We start from the raw sequence: 19,270 nt of genomic DNA, 5'->3' as shown, positions 1-19,270 counted from the left end.
TGTGCAAAAATTGCACCTTTAGGGTTACAACAGCTTGTCACTATAGAGGGACAACTTTGTACCTTATACCCTACAAGCTTCAGAGATGGGTACTAAGATATTAATATGCACAAAGATTTTTGCACATTTTTTTTCTCTGACAGTGTTTTTACATTTTAGATCATTCCGTCACAAGACAAGAAGCAATTAATGAGTCTTTGTTTTTCCTACATAATTTAATACTATAGGTGACTGATAATGAGTGAAATTATTTTGCACATTTAACTGGCTTACCATTTCTCTATTTTAACTAAATACTTGTGTTATTATAAATAAATAAATACAAATAGTAGACAAGCTATCACAGCATAGTTTTATTAATTGCTTTTTTTGTGAGCGGGTAATGGAACTATTTTTGTATTTATATTTATTTATTTATTTTTTGTTGAGTTTATGAGTCTAAAAGGCAATTTACCTCTAGTGTTATCTTTCTTTTGAAGGAAAATAGATGAAATAGTTATTTTTTAAAATGTATTTATTTGTTTTTACTTAGTGCTGATGACACGTTCTGTTATTGTTAATATGGTTTGCTTGATAAAATGTCATGTTTTAGTAAATACTGATTGTGCATAGTATGGCAGACTTTTATGGTTTTTCTATCTTTCCTGTCAACATGACTCACTCACATGTAGATGTCTCTGTTCAGTTTAAGGAGAATCAGATTACTGAGGTGGAGAGGATCACAGATTAAACATTTGAAGTAAATAAATAAAGGAAGGAGCTGTGCACCTTGTTGTGTTTACATGATGAAGTAATTCTCTAAAAGTTGATCTGGTTAAGACACATATGGGATTTTAGAGGTGCAGCTGAAGAAAAGATTATCAGTGAATAAGTTCCATTTCAGTCATTTCCTCACACAAAGCTATTGGATCTCTACTTGGAGTATAGTGTATAGTGACTATATGGTATATAGTCCAGAATTATTCTGAGAAACATTACCCAGAATCAATGTTTTTATTCACGGATGGATCCAAAGATCCAGAAACAGGAGACGCAGGTGCAGCAGCATATATGAGTGATTTTTATATTAAGAAAAGAGTAACCAATTATTTGTCATATGCAACAGAATTAATTTCAATATTACTGGCGCTGCAGTGGATAGAGGAGAGGAAAATAAATAACACTGTCATTGCATCTGATAGTTATTCAGCACTTGAAAGTACAAGATCTGGCATGCCATCGTTTAACCTGTATGATATTCCGTATGATGTACAATATAAACGTTATGGGTATATGCATGTTTTATCTGGGTTCTTGCTCATGTTGGTGTGGAGGGAAATGAGAAGGAGGATATTCTGGTTAAAAAACTCTAAGAATAAAGCAAGTAGATCTACAAGTCCCATTAAGTAAAGCAGAAGCTAAAGTACTCGTTATACATGTGCACAATCAGTATGGCAGGTATATTGGAATGATAATGAAACAGGTAGACATTTAAACAATAAATGCTGGGAGGAGGGAAAGCAGGAATCGAAGGGAAGGAAGTATCCGAACTCGGATGAGAATAGGTCATTCTGGACTTACAGTACATTATATAGAATTGGAAAACACCCATCTGAGGAATGCATACACTGTAGCCAACAAGTAACAGTTGATCATGTGCTACTTCATTGAAGGAAATACAACAATGAGAGATGTCACCTTATTATTCAGTCACTGAAGAAGGTAAAACACCATGACTTTACTTTATCAGGTCTATTAGGGAAAACTGCTAGTAAGATATATGATGATATTATTACACTTGTAAAAGAAAAGTAAATTAAATACAAAAATATAGTATGTTTAGTTTATTTTCCAGTTGGTTTATTTGTTTTGCTTGGTATTTATGTTTTATTTTCATCCTGTATCCCTCTATGGTACAGAGTTACCATATGGCAAGAATTAATTTCTAATAATTTCTTTGTTATTCTGAAATTAATTACAGGGTGCTGCGATTAATTAATCTAATTAATCGCAAACTAATTTGGCTGTGAAAATACCCCAAAAGAAAATTGAAAGCTATTATTGTTTTAAATGTTTAGGCTACAGCGGCCTAACATAAAGTATGGAACATAAAAGAAGAAAATTTTAGAAACATCTCAGTATTTTTTGTTCATGCAATGAAAGTCACAAGTGACTAAAACAGCTTAGTTACCAACAATATTCAAAATACCTTCTTTTTATGTTGCGCAAAAGAAAGTGAGTCATTCAGGTTTGAAACTACATGAGGGTGAGTAAATAATGACAGAATTTATTTATTTATTTTTGGTGAACTATCCCTTTAATGTTTTTTATTTAATTGTTATTATTTTTTTTTAATAAATGAAACGATACTCTAAAGAAGAAACTACAATTATTTTTGGTTTGCATGAGTTCTGAGTATAAAAATTTATTAATTTCTAAAAGAAATGTGCATTTAAATAGAAAAAAAAAACTTAATTCTTTAGAAAAACTACTTTTTTGACCATTTTCCATTGTTGTACAGTGTTGCCATATAGCAGCGTTCCCCCGATGCATCGCTCATGTAATAAAAACTTATTTGAAAACTAGAAGGTTATACAAGCAAATATCCTGATCCATACTCCAGTTCAATCGGTGGCGGTAATGCATCAATAAATCAAAGAAGAAGAAGAAGTTGCATACTTCCTTGCATACTTTGGCACTCCTCTGGCTGTAGGTGGCAGTATGGAATAACTGAGAGAGGCTCAAACGCAAGCAGGGAGGGACTCGTCGATGTGAACGATGCGTTCTGCCCTTCTCTGCTCGCAGTTCTCTCGGAAAGCAAAGCTTCTCTTGCGCATGCAAATTTAATTTACGCTTACAGTCTTATGTACACTTCCACAACTCTTACCCTGCGTATGCAAACCTTTTTGACGTCATTCTACCTTCATACTCGTCTTTATGTTCACCTCATTTGAGAAATATGGTGCATTACCAAACAAACTCCTGACTACAGGATTTACTAAAGTACCCTTGCCCTCCTCACCTTTTAATGGCATGCATAAAAAAATGAGGATCATAAGCAACTCACACCTCTCAAATATAATGGCACACTATTTCTGTGAACGTCATAACGTGCACGCTTTTAAAAGAAAGCCTTAAACTTAACCTGTCTGTTTATTCTGAACACTTTACACTACACATGATGATCTAGCAACACACATGATCTCTTTATGAAGCACTCAGAGTGAGAGAATGTTACTTCAGTGATACATTGAGACGAATCGAGTTCGGAAAGATGATACAAATTGTAACATTTGCTTCGCAGGAGCTTCAGATGGAAAGTGCATCTCTCCTTCTGTTTGCTGCTGACCAACAGGTTTGTATTATGTACTTCAGTGGTTTTAGATTAGGTTATAATAAATAAATGAGTGATGAATTAATGCAGTAATCTTATTGAGTCTGTTTTCTAATGGCATGTTTCTCTCATATCAGGAAATGTGATGTTCCACCAAAGAAAATCAAAACGAATGAGGTAAACATTCATCAGTCTACACATTTGTGGATTTTATGGCAAAATAGATGCTAATAATGTTGTTTTGCCTTCAACAGATTCTGTTTAATATGGTCGTAGAAGTACCTCGTTGGTCAAATGCCAAGATGGAGGTAAGTAGCCTAGTATATTTGTATTTTTACAAGTTTTCTGTGTCCGACCGAGGCTAGGATGACCAGTCGCCTGATTTGGACATTAAATAGGAAAAAAATTTAACATTCAAGATAAGACTTGCGTGATAATATTAATAGGGGGAAAAATAATCAGTTATTTTAATATCAAATAGTAATAATGAAAAATACCATATAACCATGTAAATCTAACTTCGTATCAAGGCTGTGTAAGTACCAAATTCATCATAAAAAATACAATTTGATATTAAATGTAAAATTTTGTCATCGCATGTGCTGATGTTGTGCTTATGCATGATGCAATAGTAGCTTATTTTAAGCGCAGCATTTTTAAAACCACACTACATTAAGTCCCTTCATCCACAGATAGCAACAAAGGAGCCATTAAACCCAATCAAGCAAGATGTGAAGAAAGGCAAGCTGTGATATGTTGCTAACATTTTTCCACACAAAGGTTACATTTGTAACTATGGTGCACTTCCACAGGTGATGTTCTGGTTTTGATTTTCCAAACGATGTGTCTGCAGTCTGAGCTTTTTATTTGTACAGTATACACATTTAATCTTTTATTATTAATCATTCTGTTAATATAATACTATTTTTTTTAACCGATGTATAAAGACATGGGAAGATCCCAGCCACACTGACGAGGAAACCATGTGCTGTGGAGATAATGACCCCATAGACGTGTGTGAGATCGGCTCCACGGTGTGTGGAACCACTGGGTAATATAGTATCTTGCAAAAGCATTTAAACAGTTAAAGGGATAGTTCAGCCAAAACTGAAAACCCTCATGTTGTTCCAAAGCTGTATGAGTTTCTTTCAGCTGCTGAGCACAGAAGACGATGTTGACGGTAGCCATCGACTTCCATAGTGTGGAAAAAAATACCATGGAAGTCAATGGCTACTGTCTTCAAAATAAAAGAACGAAACTCACACAGGTTTGGAACAACTTGAGGGTGAGTAAATGATGACAGAATTTTTTGTTTTTGGCTGAACTATCCCGTTAAGCAGTTTTGTATTAGACAAAATAACTAAGTTTTTAGTTCAAAACACTGAAACCTTAAAATCAACATTTCTGTGTGTGCATGATTTTTAATGACTTTTCAGTGAATGCTCATATTATGACAGTTTGATTCCAATTTTTTTGTTGCTTCAAACTCTGTGCAGATGGCATTTTTGGCCCATTATTCCATGTATTTCATTGTTTTAGTATTTTGCATAATACGTTCTTCTTTCTTTCCTAACACAAACCGGTTATGGGTCTGACTGCTCTTGTACGCCACCGTATATCTCTGTGTCACAGGTGTGTGCAACAGGGCAGGTGATCCAGGTTAAAGTTCTTGGAATTCTGGCTTTGATAGATGAAGGAGAGACGGACTGGAAGGCAATAGCCATCAACACAGAGGACCCCGATGCTTCGAGACTTAACAGTGAGTCTTTGGTTTTTGTGTTGTTATTTTATGATCTGCATTTATGACTGTGTAATCTCAGTTAGTGCATCATTAACAGGTATTGAGGATGTGAGAAAGACTAAGCCTGATCATCTTGAGGCTACTGTGGATTGGTTTAAAAAATATAAAGTGCCAGATGGGAAGCCTGAGAACCGGTTCGCCTTCAATGGACAGTTTAAGCATAAGGTAATGGTTATTTTATGTGTTAATGCATTTAATGATCAATCATCTAATGTTAATATCTGGATGCAGTGCGAATCAAGAAATGATTCTGCATCGATTCTGAGATTTTCCGAAGGCATCGCGATTCTCTCTTGAATTGATTCTGAGCTTAGTTTTTAACAGCAGATGGCACTGCGTGCTTTAGAAATAGCTGTATTCTGCTTGCTTCCAGTTCCTTACACACACACCACTTGAACCTAAAATAATCATTCATAAAGTTCAAAAAGGTTGAAGCGAATTACAAGGATGTTCACAGTGGGCTGTGTTTACATTAATCTCGTGTCATAAAAGCCGAAGTGCAAGTACATTTAACCACTTACATAACTCAGCCGAACGCACAAGCACTCTTCTTCAAGAGCATTTGAGTGTGTGGTTAAAAACTAGCCTAGAGCGCCATCTGCTGTTAAAAACTAAGCTCAGAATCGATTCGAGAGAGAATCACGATGCATTCCGAAAATCTCAGAATCGATCCACGAAACGCGATGCATCGATTTATTGGCCCAGCCCTAAAAAATATTAACAACGACTTTTTTTTCCAGAAATTCTGTCGTATTTAAATTTTTCTGGTAATCAGATGAAGGCATAAAAAAATGTAATTTATCTTTTAATCAAATGTAAATTAAACAAACTGTATCGTTTTTTGGCTGCACAACAGTGGTTTACTCTTAAAATTAAAACATGGAAGAAAAATTAATTAATACTTTTAGTAGTAGTAGTAGTAGTAGTAAGACATACATTCTCACGATTTGTTCAAATTAAGCCAAACTTTTATTTTGACGGGTTACCGTGAAGAGTTTTGTTTGTGTGTGAGTGTGTGTGTGTGTGTACACGCACTCACGCACATTCAGACAGACACAGACACTCACACTCACACGCACACTCACACACACACTCACACACACACACACACACACAGACAGACACACACACTTACACACACACACACACACAGACACACACTCGTCATGTATGGGCTGAAATGAGCAAGTAACATTGGTGTTTATGTTTTCTGTACTTAATTACTGTTATGAACATATTTCAAAATACATGTGTTTTAGTGCCAAAGCTCGTAACCTCTCATACTTTGAAGGTTGACTAGTTAACCTCTACAACTTGAGGTTTTACTCTTTGATTTCATCATCTTTTACAGTGCCTTTTAGATGCATGTGTTTTTTTTAATTATTTCTGTTTATATACCTAGATTGATAAGTCACTCAGGAACAAATGTGTATTATCAAGGACAGTTTTTTTTATTAAGAAAACCCTTAGTTACAGTTTCTGAAATCACAATTACCAGAATCAGAATCAAGGACTAGTAGACATGAAATAAACTTGATTCATCTTTTCTGTTTTCTGTTATATATTTACAAAACAAAAAGTGTTTAAATTCTATCTTTAATAAAAAAACAAAGCTTAAATACTTTAATCAAAGCATCAAAGAATAGCCAATTAAATGTTATAATTTCACTTTTATGGTCAGTTATTGGAAAAATGATTCACACCCTTTTGACTTCATTGTGTTAGTGATCTAAAATAATGAAATGTAAGTAATTATAAAATCAAAGTGTTGTAAAGGAATGAAACACGAAAACTCCGAAGATTGAGTACTTTTGTAGGTTTGTAATCGCACCATTTGCAAATGATAAATTAAAGCTTTTTATATGTTTAAGTATTTATTCATTAAAGAAATTGCACAATTTACAGTAAATGCTTGAAATAAATATAAATTTTATTAAAAAACCCACATTTCATTAATATTAGGAATGATAACAAATCATAACAAATAGCTTTCAAATAAACTGCATTCAGTTCTTCAGTACATTACAATACTTACAGTTTTCAAAGCCATTAATAATTCAAAGTTTTAAGTATTACAAACCTTAAAAGAAAAGGGGAAGCAATACAAAAAAAAAAAGGGCAGAAAATAGCACATTTAACCCTTTAGTGTCTAATGGCAGAATACCAATAGGAGTACATAAACAGCTAGCTTAATGTAAAAGTTGTGCACCCCAGTTTGTTAGTAGAAGTCAGAAAGTCATTCAAGTAAAGTTGACTCCACTCAGAAACACTCCGAAGCATCTTCAAGTATGGCTATTCTCATCACTCACTAAGTTTTAACCACTCCTTTCTCTTGCTTCATACACAACCTGCTACTCAAGCTGGATCCTGTACACTGAAATTTAACATTTAATTTAAACTACAACATTGGAAGCTCCTTTCATAACTAGTGAGAACATCAAAGTGATTTCTAAGAGAGAACCAAAAGCTGTAAACTTTGCTGTTGTATTCCAAAAAAATAAATTAATTAATTCAAAAACTTGGGTGAGCTGAATACCAACAAGACAAAGATTTTAGGGGCAAAATCATTGATTATTAAATGTGTGGAGTGATGGTAACAAACATGTAAAATAAACTTTGTACATAACATGGACTTCTGCAATGCAAGCCTGTGGTATATACAATGTGGCATAAGTTACAATAATCTACCTATTTTGAATGTACAATTTTTTTTAAATCTAATTATTTGTGGAAAAAACTGAAGTGCTTAATTTATGTCAGAGTGGAATGAGTTGTATATAATTCATTACCAATTACTTATCAAATGTCTAATTTAATTCAATGTACAGGGGTAGTGTAAGAGGCAATGCCATGTTTAGTGGTTGTAAATACATTTAGCCTCAAACGCTACATATGCAACTAAATGCACATAATATTTTAACTGACTTGGTCTAACCTTTCAGTAAAGAGCAAATGCATTGCTTTATGTCATGACACTTTCCCTTTAATTAAATCAGTGCATGTTAAAATGTTCAAATTACTTATTGTAAAGTTTATCAGCATTCTGCTTCAACTACACAAATTCAGATTATTTTTAAAGTTAGAAATGTGAAAGTGAAAAAAAGTGACAGTGAAAGTGACATGACATGTGGCCAAGTATGGTGACCCATACTCGGAATTAGTGCTCTGCATTTACCCATCCAAAGTGCACACACACAGCAGTGAACACACACACACACCGTGAACACACACCCGGAGCAGTGGGCAGCCATTTTTGCTGCGGCGCCCGGGGAGCAGTTGGGGGTTCGGTGCCTTGCTCAAGGGCACCTCAGTCGTGGTATTGAAGGTAGAAGAGAGCGCTGTACATTCACTCCCCCCACCGACAATCCCTGCCGGTATGAGACTCGAACCCGCAACCTTTGGGTTATGAGTCCGACTCTCTAACCATTAGGCCACGACTTCCCTTGTGTGTGGCGTATACAAGTAATTTATAAGGATTAAAAATGCAAAGGCTCAGACCTGATTTAGAGAAGATGACATGAACACAAGCGATGTTTATGCACAGAAATGAGCTGATATATCCCTGATTTTGCAATTCCATTGAAACTCGAAGTTCAAGTAATACTTTCAAGTGTGAAGAAAGTAAGAAATGAACTTAGCATCAATGATGGCCTTAAGGTCTATGTTATATTTGCTACAGAGTGTTTGGAACATAAAAACAGAAACATCTTGGTATTATAATTCTATTGCCAAACTAGTTCTGAGGTATATGATAAGTAGGTTTTTCTACGTCATTCATAAGCCTTCTCAACACCCTATACTCACATTATATGTATAGCAGGTCAAGTAGCACCATTTGAAATAAGATCAAACCCAAAGAAATAGTACTCTTCTTTACTAAACTATTATCTAAGCATACATTTGGGAAAAAAAATCAAATAATTTACTGTACAAATGTCAACATTTTTATACAGCTAAAGTTGCATTATGTAAAAACCGCCACAGCAAGCCAAGCCAGCTGCCTTTGAAACAGTGACATTGATGTAAAGATAACCCTGTTATGTGTTCCTTGATGCATGCTTTGAGGACTAATATTAATATTGACCATTGCTTTTCTTGACTCCAAGTATCAGTATTCAGTGTCCTGAAATTTCACTTTTTCTTTTGTGAATCAGAACATTACTGTTACAAAGTTGACCCTCAAAGGCTCACAATACAGTAAGTATAAAGGATTTCTGAAATTGTGATAGCACCAGAGAAATTCTTTAAAAGGCTGTTAAATGATGGAGTTCATCGTTATTGTTTTTTCCACATTGTGTAATCAAAATGGATGCGGTGTAATGAATTGTCTTTCAGATCGGAGGGCGGAAAGTAATACCCTCTCTATTATAAAAAGTGCTTCTAAAACACTAGGCAAAATTGCTCAGTCAAAATAACTGCGTATTACTTTAAAATATTATGCAAGGTGTTTTTCTCTGTGTTGTTAAAGAAAGGCATGTGAAAACACATTTGCATTTAAAACACTCCCTAGCACCATAAAAAGTGATTAGCCACAAAAGTCACCAAAGATTAATATTTCCCTCCAGTAATTTGTCCAGATTTGCCGGACTGTAAGCACCATAGATGAAGGACAGTGTGTTATCATAAGAGCGTAATTAAATAATAAATAAATATTTCCATTTGATCAAACAGTCAAGGTTGACTTTTTAAGAGCACCACTGATGATCTGCTGCCTTTCCATATAGTAGCACACTGAATATATGTACTGTTAATAACCTCACACAGACTGAGCAAGCATTATGTGTCATCTAGCCAGTGGCACAGAGGTCTGCAACTCTATATTGTAGCACCATTTGATTTTTCTTATGCCACTCTTATTATGTTTGTGACTGCTCTGGACCTACGGAGTTTTTCACAGGAAATGATTGTAAGGCCCAGTCACCTTGGTAAAGGCATAGGGAGATGTGCTCACATATGTATTGGTAGTGCAGGACATTGACCGCTCAGTAAGCATGAGAAGGAACTGCTTATATGGAGGCTCTGAAGGTTCTGAATGTTCTCGTTTCACCTTCTTTCCACTGCTCTTGCTCGACGTGTTTTCAGCGCCATGCTTCTCAGCGTCCTCCTCTTTCTCTCGGGCCTTCTCTGCCATCTTTGCTTCCCACAGAGCCAGTCCATGTTTTGCCTCGATCATGTTCTTGTGCTGGTAAAACACTAAGGAGATGCGGGTGGGGTGGTTGCGGTCAGGCTTCTTGAGAGGTGTAGTCGCATGGAGCTCCCGCTTAGCACACTCAATAATGATTGACCCGTGACTAGGTGCCACTGCCACCCCTCCAATTTCAGGGTCAAGGAAGCTGTGCTCGCTGTCAGACCACACATCCACCTTTTCTTTTTGCTCTGAAGTCTGGGTAAGTGGTTCCTGTTTGACTACGGGGTTAAGGGTATTTTCATTGGAAAGCCTCAAATCGGGAGGTGGGTTCGGGTTGAAGCATTCAGTACCCAACGGAGGAAACACCTGAGAGATACCATTTACTCCATGCATGTTTATCTCTAAATCTGTATTTCCTGGCATACTTAAAGTATTTAGATTTGGGGGAAACATCTGAGGATTCTGGGACATATGAGGTTTGGGGTAAGCTTCAAACTGGCTGTTTTTACCGATAGCTGCATAGTCCAATTGTAGATGGGCTGAAGGAGGCATGGAGTAGGCATCGGGTGGCATGTTAGCACCATAACCTGGATAATGTCCCATAGAGTGCATGCCAGGTTTCATGTTACCGGTGCCATAACCATTGGCTGACAAGCTAGGCTCTCCATAGTGTGGTGGGTAGTTGACCCCGTAATGTTGAGGTGCATTGTACTGCTGCTCAGAGTACAGTGAATTTCTTTGGGGATGATACATATTTGGATGCTTTAGATTGGAAGAGTAGTAAGGGTGGTAGTTGTCCACAGGGAGTCCTCCATTGCATTGGTAACCACTGTAGAGAGGGTTGGGCGTAAGAGACCTGGGATATGGGGTGGGTGCATTAGACACATTAATGTAAGAGTTGGGTGCATGTAAAGGAGAGGGATAAGAAGACGGGGTTTGAGGATGTGGGGTTGCTGGTTTAGAAGTGTTTGAGAAGGTTCCTGATGCATTTGAGAATCTAGGAAACGGTGGGACAGTGTAAACGGGATGCTGATGCTGATGCTGATGGGCAGCATGAGCATGTGGGAGATGCACAGAGTCCAGATTTGTTCTCATGTTACCTGGGCCTGGAAGAAATGATGGGATTCAACCAAAATGTAAACTTTCGGTGTTGTAATATTGATAAACACTTGTAATCTGTTCCATTACTTGGTTATATAATTTATTTGACCATTCTTAAATAAACTATTTATAACTGAATAAAGTTTGAAAACTTGAGTATTGGTTTTTGAAGCTTTGCTTCTGTACCTGTTGGAGTTGTGTTCTGGCCTGGGTTCTCATAAGGGACCTGTTTCTGCTTTGCTTGCTGGGTGTTGACCATTTTGGCGTTGGGTGTATTGGGGTTGTTTGGTTTGTTAGCTGCAGCTCTCTTGGCATCCAGCTTCTTCTGCCGACAAGACTTGGCAGGCTCTGGTAGCATACGCACCTGTCTACGAAAGGCACTGAGCACCTGAATAGCACCAGTCTTGGTCTTCTCCAGCTGAGCCTCAGCACTGCCAAACTCATCAGTGGATGAGGGCTTGTATAAGGGAAGCACGTGTAGCTGCTCATCCTCAGGAATTTTTCCAATCTCACGATTTTCCTCTCGTGTTAGTGTGCAAACCTAAGCAGGAGTAGAGCGGGAGGTTTTTAATATTGTATACACTACCTTTAGTTCTCCACCTACAAGGTTGGAATGTATCAGTTTGTAAAATATCTGATGGTTCGGGTGAATGCTTTTTATTAGTCTTATTAGGGCACTCTACCATAAGCATTTAATTCTTACCACCGTACTGCCTCCGTGCATGTTTTGAAGGTCTCTGTGGGCATGGGCACAAAAGTCTAGGCAGGCTGTCACTCCAGAAAATGGCCGTCCTTCTTTTAGACCCAGACGGCAATCGGGAGCTCTATGTTCATGGTCCACCTGTCAAATATAGGTAGATATAGAAATTACTTCTAAATGCCTTCTTTCGTATATGCTCCAGAGTACATGCACTTTTGCAGTGACTACTTATTTCATATATTACGACACTGCTGCAGCTTGTTATTCCACTTTGAAAATCTCAGGAAACTTAAAAACACCCAGATATATTCTTGATAGTAGAATAAGACCTGAAGCAGAGAGTGCGAATGGATACCTGATTGGCGTAAGCATCAGGTGCCATTTTTTTATACACTGGGGCAATGAAAGTTGCAAGACCCTGTAGATTTTGTTCCAGTTTCTCTTCCTGTAAGTGAATAAAAATTATCTTGTTATCTTTAATTTTGCATGCCCTTTGTTTACTCAGTGGTGTGTTTGTGTGTGAGCATCTTACCTCCTTGGGATCATCCCCAAGTAGTTTGAACTTTCGGGGGATTTTACTCCTAGCAAATTTGCAGCCATTGTAGTACATGCTCCAGGAGCAACCAAATGAGAAAGAAGCTCCACAGGCATCGGGTTCAAAACCCTGACATGCACATGTTCTCCTAAGGACAACAACAGAAATTACAGAATGTTAATTTCGAAGATCAGTAACATATTGTAATCATACCTCAGAATAGGGTTGCTCAATCCTGTTCCTGGAGATACCTACCTGCAGAGTTCATTTCTAACTCTTCTCCAACCTGTCTGTAATTATCCTAATTAGCTGGTTCAGTTGTGTTTGATCAGGGTTGGAGATGAACTTGGAATCTCCAGGAACAGTATTGGGCACCCTTGCCTTAGAATATCTAGGATATTTCGTTTAAGCCATTAAATAACTATAAATTACTATGCTATTTATGTTAAGCAGAAAGAGGTTAGATACACATGTAGCAATACAAAGCCCTAATATAATCAATTTGGATTCATTCTGAAATGATAATGTGTTTTGGTCAGTGAGTGTTCACTGTATTTGTGAAAAAGCAATAATAAGCATTTGTCCTTACTCCTCATTTAGAGCACATCTTCGGTTGGTCAGGGCACCATGTTTTGTTAGAGTGTCACTGAGTTCAGTGTAAAGATGGTCAGCCAGGTTGATTGGTATGCCTTCCCAAACTAGGATAACCACTACTATACAGGATGCCTCACAGGAGTGACCAACCCGCTCTCGTACCAAGACTAGGAGTTTCTCGTCTACATTTGCCCTCCGTATTACCTACACAACATAATGCACATATACAAATATATTCAGAAAGTATACAGGAATCAGTTTGAGGCATCTGTCAAGTAACTGTGTTTTCCATAGAGGGCGCTGTTGATAAGAAAACCAACAAGTGTACTTTAATATTTAATAACTACAACTACAAAGGGAGGCAATACATATGCACACAAAAAAGAGAACATAGGATGTAAATAAATTGTCTTTACCCATTTAGCAATGGGGCAGCCCTGTGCACTCTTGCCTTCCTTGCCTGTATACACAACTTTTTCAATCCTAATGGCACTTCCAGTCAGTCCAGATCTGTCAAAGGCAAATATAGTAATATATGTATATTATAGTACAATATATAAATAGAGCATTATTTTTCTGCATGAGTGGAGTTTATGATATCACACCTTTCCTCCATAATTTTGCGGATGCCTGCAACATTTGGTGCTGATCCCAAGTGAGTATAATATGGGCCTTCATCCCTTTCACTGATTTGCTCTGTAGATTAAAAGAATATGAGAATGGTATTGTGTCTTTTGGAGTCGAAGTTATAACTAATATGTGATTTAATGTCATTAATAACAAGAACAAAATATTGCTAAGATATTAAACTATTAACATCATGACTGAAGATGTTCTTTTAAGAGGTTCGACAGATGTGCAGTTCTAATGTATATAAGCAAAAATAAATGTATATAAACTAGGCTAAAAGTAGCTGTATAAAACCTTACCAACACAATGACAAGACGAAATATCATACTGTGTCTTCAAAGGTGTATCTAGCAAGTTTTTTATCGGTGTGTCAAGCAGCTTCATGGGTGACTCCAGAAAGCTTTGTAACCCAGGTTCAATCTTTTTGGGTGGGGTGAAGTTTTGTGGTTTGCACTGTTCCTTGAAATTCCCCTCAGCACTGGTTGAGAGCACAGTCACAGGCCCAGCCATCTCCACCTTCACCTTATTTGGTGACTTTATGACCAAAGACTTTCTTTCAAACACAGTTGAGAGCTGATACTGTTTTAACTGCTGCTCCATGGTAGCTAGAATACTCCTCTGCTGGCTTTGTTTACAGGACGGAGAAGGATGCTCCTGCTTTACTACCACTGGCAGGACTTTGGTTTTGTCTTGATCTTGCTGCTGCACTTCTATGAGTGGCAGTTGAGCCGAGGTTTCTAAACCTGAGCAGTTTTCACTTTTTATGGCCGGCATCATTGGTCTGATGTTGTTGGGGCTTTGCTGCTCCTGCCTCTGCAGAAGGTGCATTCGCAAGACTGCGTGCCTCTGCAAATCTCCTTGAGCACCTTGGCTTGGGAGAGACTCTCTCTGGATTTGGGCAACGGGTTCTTGGAATTCAGCTTTGGTAAATGTTTGATCCGGTATCTGAAGGCTATTAGAAACTTGTGACAGTTGTGATTGGGAAATCGGAGACTGGGGGAATTCCAAATGATTGCGTACCCTGTGTTGGAGAAGTTGCTGGCAGTTTGGCTGCTGTTTACTGGTGTTCTGAGAGTACTGCATGTTCTGCTCAAGTTTCCTTTTGGTTAGAGCTTCTGCTTCTTTAGACAAGGATTGTACATTTGACTTAGATGAGTCTGGAAATGTAGAGTTTTCTCTTAGAGTTGGACTAGACAGTGTTGGTGCTGGTGTTTCTATACCTAGAGATAACTTCTGGGATTCTGAATGAAGGCAACTCTCTGTTTTAAGCCTTTTCAAGAGTGGTGCATCTACCTGGCTGTTGGAAACATCTTGGGATTGTGGAGCTGCTTGCATATTCTGCCTGTCCTGAGGGAGTCGATGGGTAAATGTGCTGGTGGCTTGCTGGTGAGGCTCGGCAGGTGGTGGCTGAGAGAGGAAGCTCGGGGATTGAATCTGGTCTTGATCAGTTTTGCTTAATTGCTGGGACATGTGTTTGTTAAATTGCATGGTACTATGATTGTGCATACCGAAATTGTTCTGTTCACATTCAGGGGCAGAATTGTGGGGAAACAGTAGGGAATTTTTGTAACTGTCTTGTGCCTTATTTTCAAATGAGGGACAACTGCGATAACTGAAATTTTGAGAGTGAAAGTTGTTTGAGGACAGTAACTGAGGATTTATACAGTGACTTTGGCTCTGTGTGACTGTATGCTGCTGCATCTGGGTCCGTGGAAGGAAAAAATCCCACATCTGGGGGTGGTCAGTAGATGGCTGTGGTGCTGAAGCTGAGTTTAAATCTATCCATTCCATCTGGGATGAGCGATCTGTACTCTTTGACGTTGTCTTATCCTGACCAGGTTTAGGCTCAATTTGTGGCTCAAGAATCTGTTGCTGAGGCACTGAAAAGTCTCTATTGTCATGGAGGCTTTCATCAACCGGTTGTTTCTGTAGCACCTTAATCTGTAGGTTCTGCTGACTTGTCTGAGTGTTTTGTGAGGGTGCTCCTAGGGGCAATATATAAGATTCACGGCTAAAATCTTGACTGGACTTTCTTAAACGCTCAGAGTCATTCAGAAAGCCTACGCTATCTTTTTGAATCTGCGAGCAACCATTAATGCCTGTTTGTGATGGCACATTGGACTCCGAAGGTTGTGTTCCCATATCTGGGAGGTCAGAGAGAGTATAAGCAGGCTCATTTTGCTCGGTGACAAAACTGGAGTATCCATTTACTCTAAATTCTGGGTTGTAGCCATTGCTGCCTTGTTCTTCTGGGGGTGCCTTGGCAGGTGGCTCGGAGGCAGATGTTTGGGGTGAAATAGGAAAACCTGAGGTAAATGAAGGTGAAGGAGTTTCCTGCTCAGGCAGGTTTCTGGTGACCTGATCTTCTTGAGATGAGTTGCTTTGAGGTGCAATGGACACATGCTCTGGGTAATACTGAGATAAAGTTTTCTCTAAGAGGTCACCAGTTGTACCTTTTACTGAGGGTGGACTTGTTGTAGCACCATTGGGCATTGGAACTTGCTTGTTCCTTGACAGTGAGAATAAATCCCCTTTGGGAAAGTTACAGGTTCTTTTATTATGTTTTATCTCAAAATTATCCCCTGGCTTATTGTGCTTGGGGAATCCATCTAATTGGTTCTCCATTCCTGCATCTCTTTTATCCCAAAGCCTCAGGTCCTCATTTCCATTCACCTCTGAACCAGTGCAGAGTTTTTTAGGCTGGTGAAAATCTAAAAATGTCTGTTCACTAAGAGCGTGTTTCATCTGTCCATTCATCTCATACATGCTTTGATCAAATATCCCCTGCATACTAGCAGGTCCTGAACAATTCTCATGTTGACGTTTCATTGGGTAGACTACTGTGCTGTGATTGAAATGGCTCCAATTAGTGTCCCTATTGAACTGCTGAGACTGATCTCCATTCTGGTGCTTGGTGAGAAGAGGGTCTGTCTGCTGAGTGGCACTGATTTGTGAAAGTATCAGACTTTTTTCCGTCTCATGGCTGGTCTTTTCTGTTTCCATCTGGTCTGCTCTGGGTCCATTCACAAGGCTGCCCTCTCTGCGTCCTACATGGAAGACATGGAAAAATACCAATAGTAAAAACACATATGTATTCAAAATATGGTATAAGAAACAATGTTTGATGAACTGAACTGAACTGAATTCAGTTGAGAGGTTCTGAGAAAAGCTGTAAGAAATAACAAAATTCTAAAGGTTGTTTTCCCTCTCAAGTCAGACTCTGCTGTTGTGAAAAATGAACCTCGTCTCAAAATAGACATGCTCACCAGAGAACTTCTAAAAAAAAATGAAAGCGTCATTCTTTGCATGCTTAGCATTTTCCTGTACAGTCAAATCTGAGAAGGCTCCAGACAGGGGTTGTGTAGTGCATATACTAATGACTTGTTTTTTTCTCTTTGCTATTAAAACAAAGTCCTGGATCTCAGAGTCATAAACATTGCCCTAACTGTCATGAAATATTTAATGAAACAGAATGGTACCAGCCATCTTGCTATCCAGTTCTCTGTACCTATGTCCGTCTTGCTTGGTATTTATAGATTTGAGCATATACCGTATGCATTAGATCTGTTGTCATGAGAGTGGTTGGTTATATTTGATAATACTGCTTTCATCTTGAAGTGTCTTTGGATTAAAGCTAAGAATATATATATGTATGTATATATGTATGTACACTGAACAAAATTATAAACGCAACACTTTTGTTTTTGCCCCCATTTTTCATGAGCTTAACTCAAAGATCTAAGACTTTTTCTATGTACACAAAAGGCCTATTTCTCTCAAATATTGTTCACAAATCTGTCTAAATCTGTGTTAGTGAGCACTTCTCCTTTGCCGAGATAATCCATCCACCTCACAGGTGTGGCATATCAAGATGCTGATTAGACAGCATGATTATTGCACAGGTGTGCCTTAGACTGGCCACAATATGTGAACAATATTTGAGAGAAATAGGCCTTTTGTGTACATAGAAAAAGTCTTAGATCTTTGAGTTCAGCTCATGAAAAATGGGGGCAAAAACAAAAGTGTTGCGTTTATAATTTTGTTCAGTATATATATGCATATATATATATATATATATATATATATATATATATGTATTGCACCATTGTTAATATATTACACCAGTTTTTATTTTATTCATGACCTCTGCATTAGTTTACAAAAAGCTATCTATTTCACTACACATTCTATGATTAATTGAACTAGAAATGTCAAAATATAATAGAAAATAGAGAATTGTATAGATATATTGCTTGCAACCAAATCGAAAGAGCCATACAGTAAGAACTGGCATACAGGATATCTAATATGTAACAGATTTTTCATGGAATGTCTTCCATGTGTTTGAGTCTAGAATGGTGGAAGAAAAACAGCTTTGAAATAACTACTGGTCTGTTGGGCCTTTAAATTGGATCTTTTTCTGGGAGCCACCATTGGAACAAGGAGCGATAAGAGCAAGATAAATTAATAATAATGGTAACACTTTACAATAAGCATAGGCGTAATTTGCGGGTGGGACGGGTGGAACATATCCCCACCACTTTTTGCTAGGGTCGATATTGTCCCTACCACTTTTTGAAAGTAATTGAAAAATATATTGCGGAAGGTATGTATTAAAGGGAAAACAAGATCAACAAATCATTCTTCATAATCTAATTAGGCTGATAAAAAAAAACAACAACAACATTTGACTCCTTATGCATGCATAACTAGTAATAACGACGTGATTTGCAGCTGTCGCTTTTTTCGTAATGTCATTAGGCTATAGCATTGTATTTTAAAAATGGAGAGCTTCCTTGTGCTAAGTAGGCCTGCCCTCTATTAAAGATTTTTCTAGTCAATTAGTCGCACGTTATATTAAATTGATTAATATAATAATATATTAACCATACTTCAATATAGGCTATAGGCAGACGAATTAGGATAGAGCCTATTCCGTGCTCAAGCTCGCGCATAAAGCAATTGCCTCAAAGCACTGGCAAAGTGATTATGAACGTGTCGGGGGGAAAATAACACATTTTAATTATTTATTAATAAACTAGTGCTTTCTGAGTCAGTGTCAGGTGCAAAGATGAGGTTGCCGAATGCCGACGCTGACTCGCCATCTCCAAATGGACGTGCCTTTAATAGAAATGCACCTTTTCATACGGACTACAAAATTACAAAATCGAGTGGGCGAGTTTTCCTTATATTTATTTTATTATTCATATAAAAATTATAATAACCTGTTTTGGTTGTATTTACTATTAATTGCAGACGGTGCGCTCAGCAAAAATGATGCGATTATTGATGGTTTTCACGCTTAAGTAAAGTAAAAGACCGCTTCTTAAACCAGAGAAGGTGAACATGTTGGTATTCTTGTGGGGGAAAAAAACATGGCAAGCACTGTCACTGGCAGCAAGTTTAGTTTTACTTTTCTTTTTGTTTTGTTTTCATTTTGAAAAGCTTATCTTTGCTGTTTACCTCAC

General features: G+C 37.7%; 1 protein-coding gene and 1 pseudogene across 2 annotated transcripts in view; one reads left to right on the top strand and one right to left on the bottom strand.

Moving 5' to 3' along the window:
- Positions 1-3,188: 3,188 nt before the first annotated feature.
- LOC107700267 (inorganic pyrophosphatase-like) overlaps positions 3,189-19,270 on the top strand; it is a 25,795-nt pseudogene continuing 9,713 nt past the window's right edge.
- Positions 8,541-19,270, bottom strand: part of LOC107700324 (methylcytosine dioxygenase TET2-like) — a 20,523-nt gene continuing 9,793 nt past the window's right edge. For both annotated transcript variants that reach the window (XM_016501954.1, XM_016501953.1), the window contains exons 2-10: positions 14,102-16,849; positions 13,778-13,868; positions 13,589-13,682; positions 13,168-13,376; positions 12,576-12,726; positions 12,399-12,488; positions 12,047-12,184; positions 11,530-11,884; positions 8,541-11,348 (exon numbers count right to left, since the gene is read on the bottom strand). In XM_016501954.1, coding sequence (XP_016357440.1) covers positions 10,006-11,348; positions 11,530-11,884; positions 12,047-12,184; positions 12,399-12,488; positions 12,576-12,726; positions 13,168-13,376; positions 13,589-13,682; positions 13,778-13,868; positions 14,102-16,805 — 5,175 coding nt within the window. In that variant the 5' untranslated portion in view covers positions 16,806-16,849 and the 3' untranslated portion in view covers positions 8,541-10,005. The remainder of the gene's footprint in view (positions 11,349-11,529; positions 11,885-12,046; positions 12,185-12,398; positions 12,489-12,575; positions 12,727-13,167; positions 13,377-13,588; positions 13,683-13,777; positions 13,869-14,101; positions 16,850-19,270) is intronic.

The sequence above is a fragment of the Sinocyclocheilus anshuiensis genome, unplaced genomic scaffold (genome assembly GCF_001515605.1).
Source record: "Sinocyclocheilus anshuiensis isolate Anshui unplaced genomic scaffold, SAMN03320099.WGS_v1.1 scaffold326, whole genome shotgun sequence".
NCBI classification, from domain to species: Eukaryota; Metazoa; Chordata; class Actinopteri; order Cypriniformes; family Cyprinidae; genus Sinocyclocheilus; species Sinocyclocheilus anshuiensis.
Note: the sequence above shows the minus strand (reverse complement) of the source record. Positions and strands in the feature narration are given on the sequence as shown.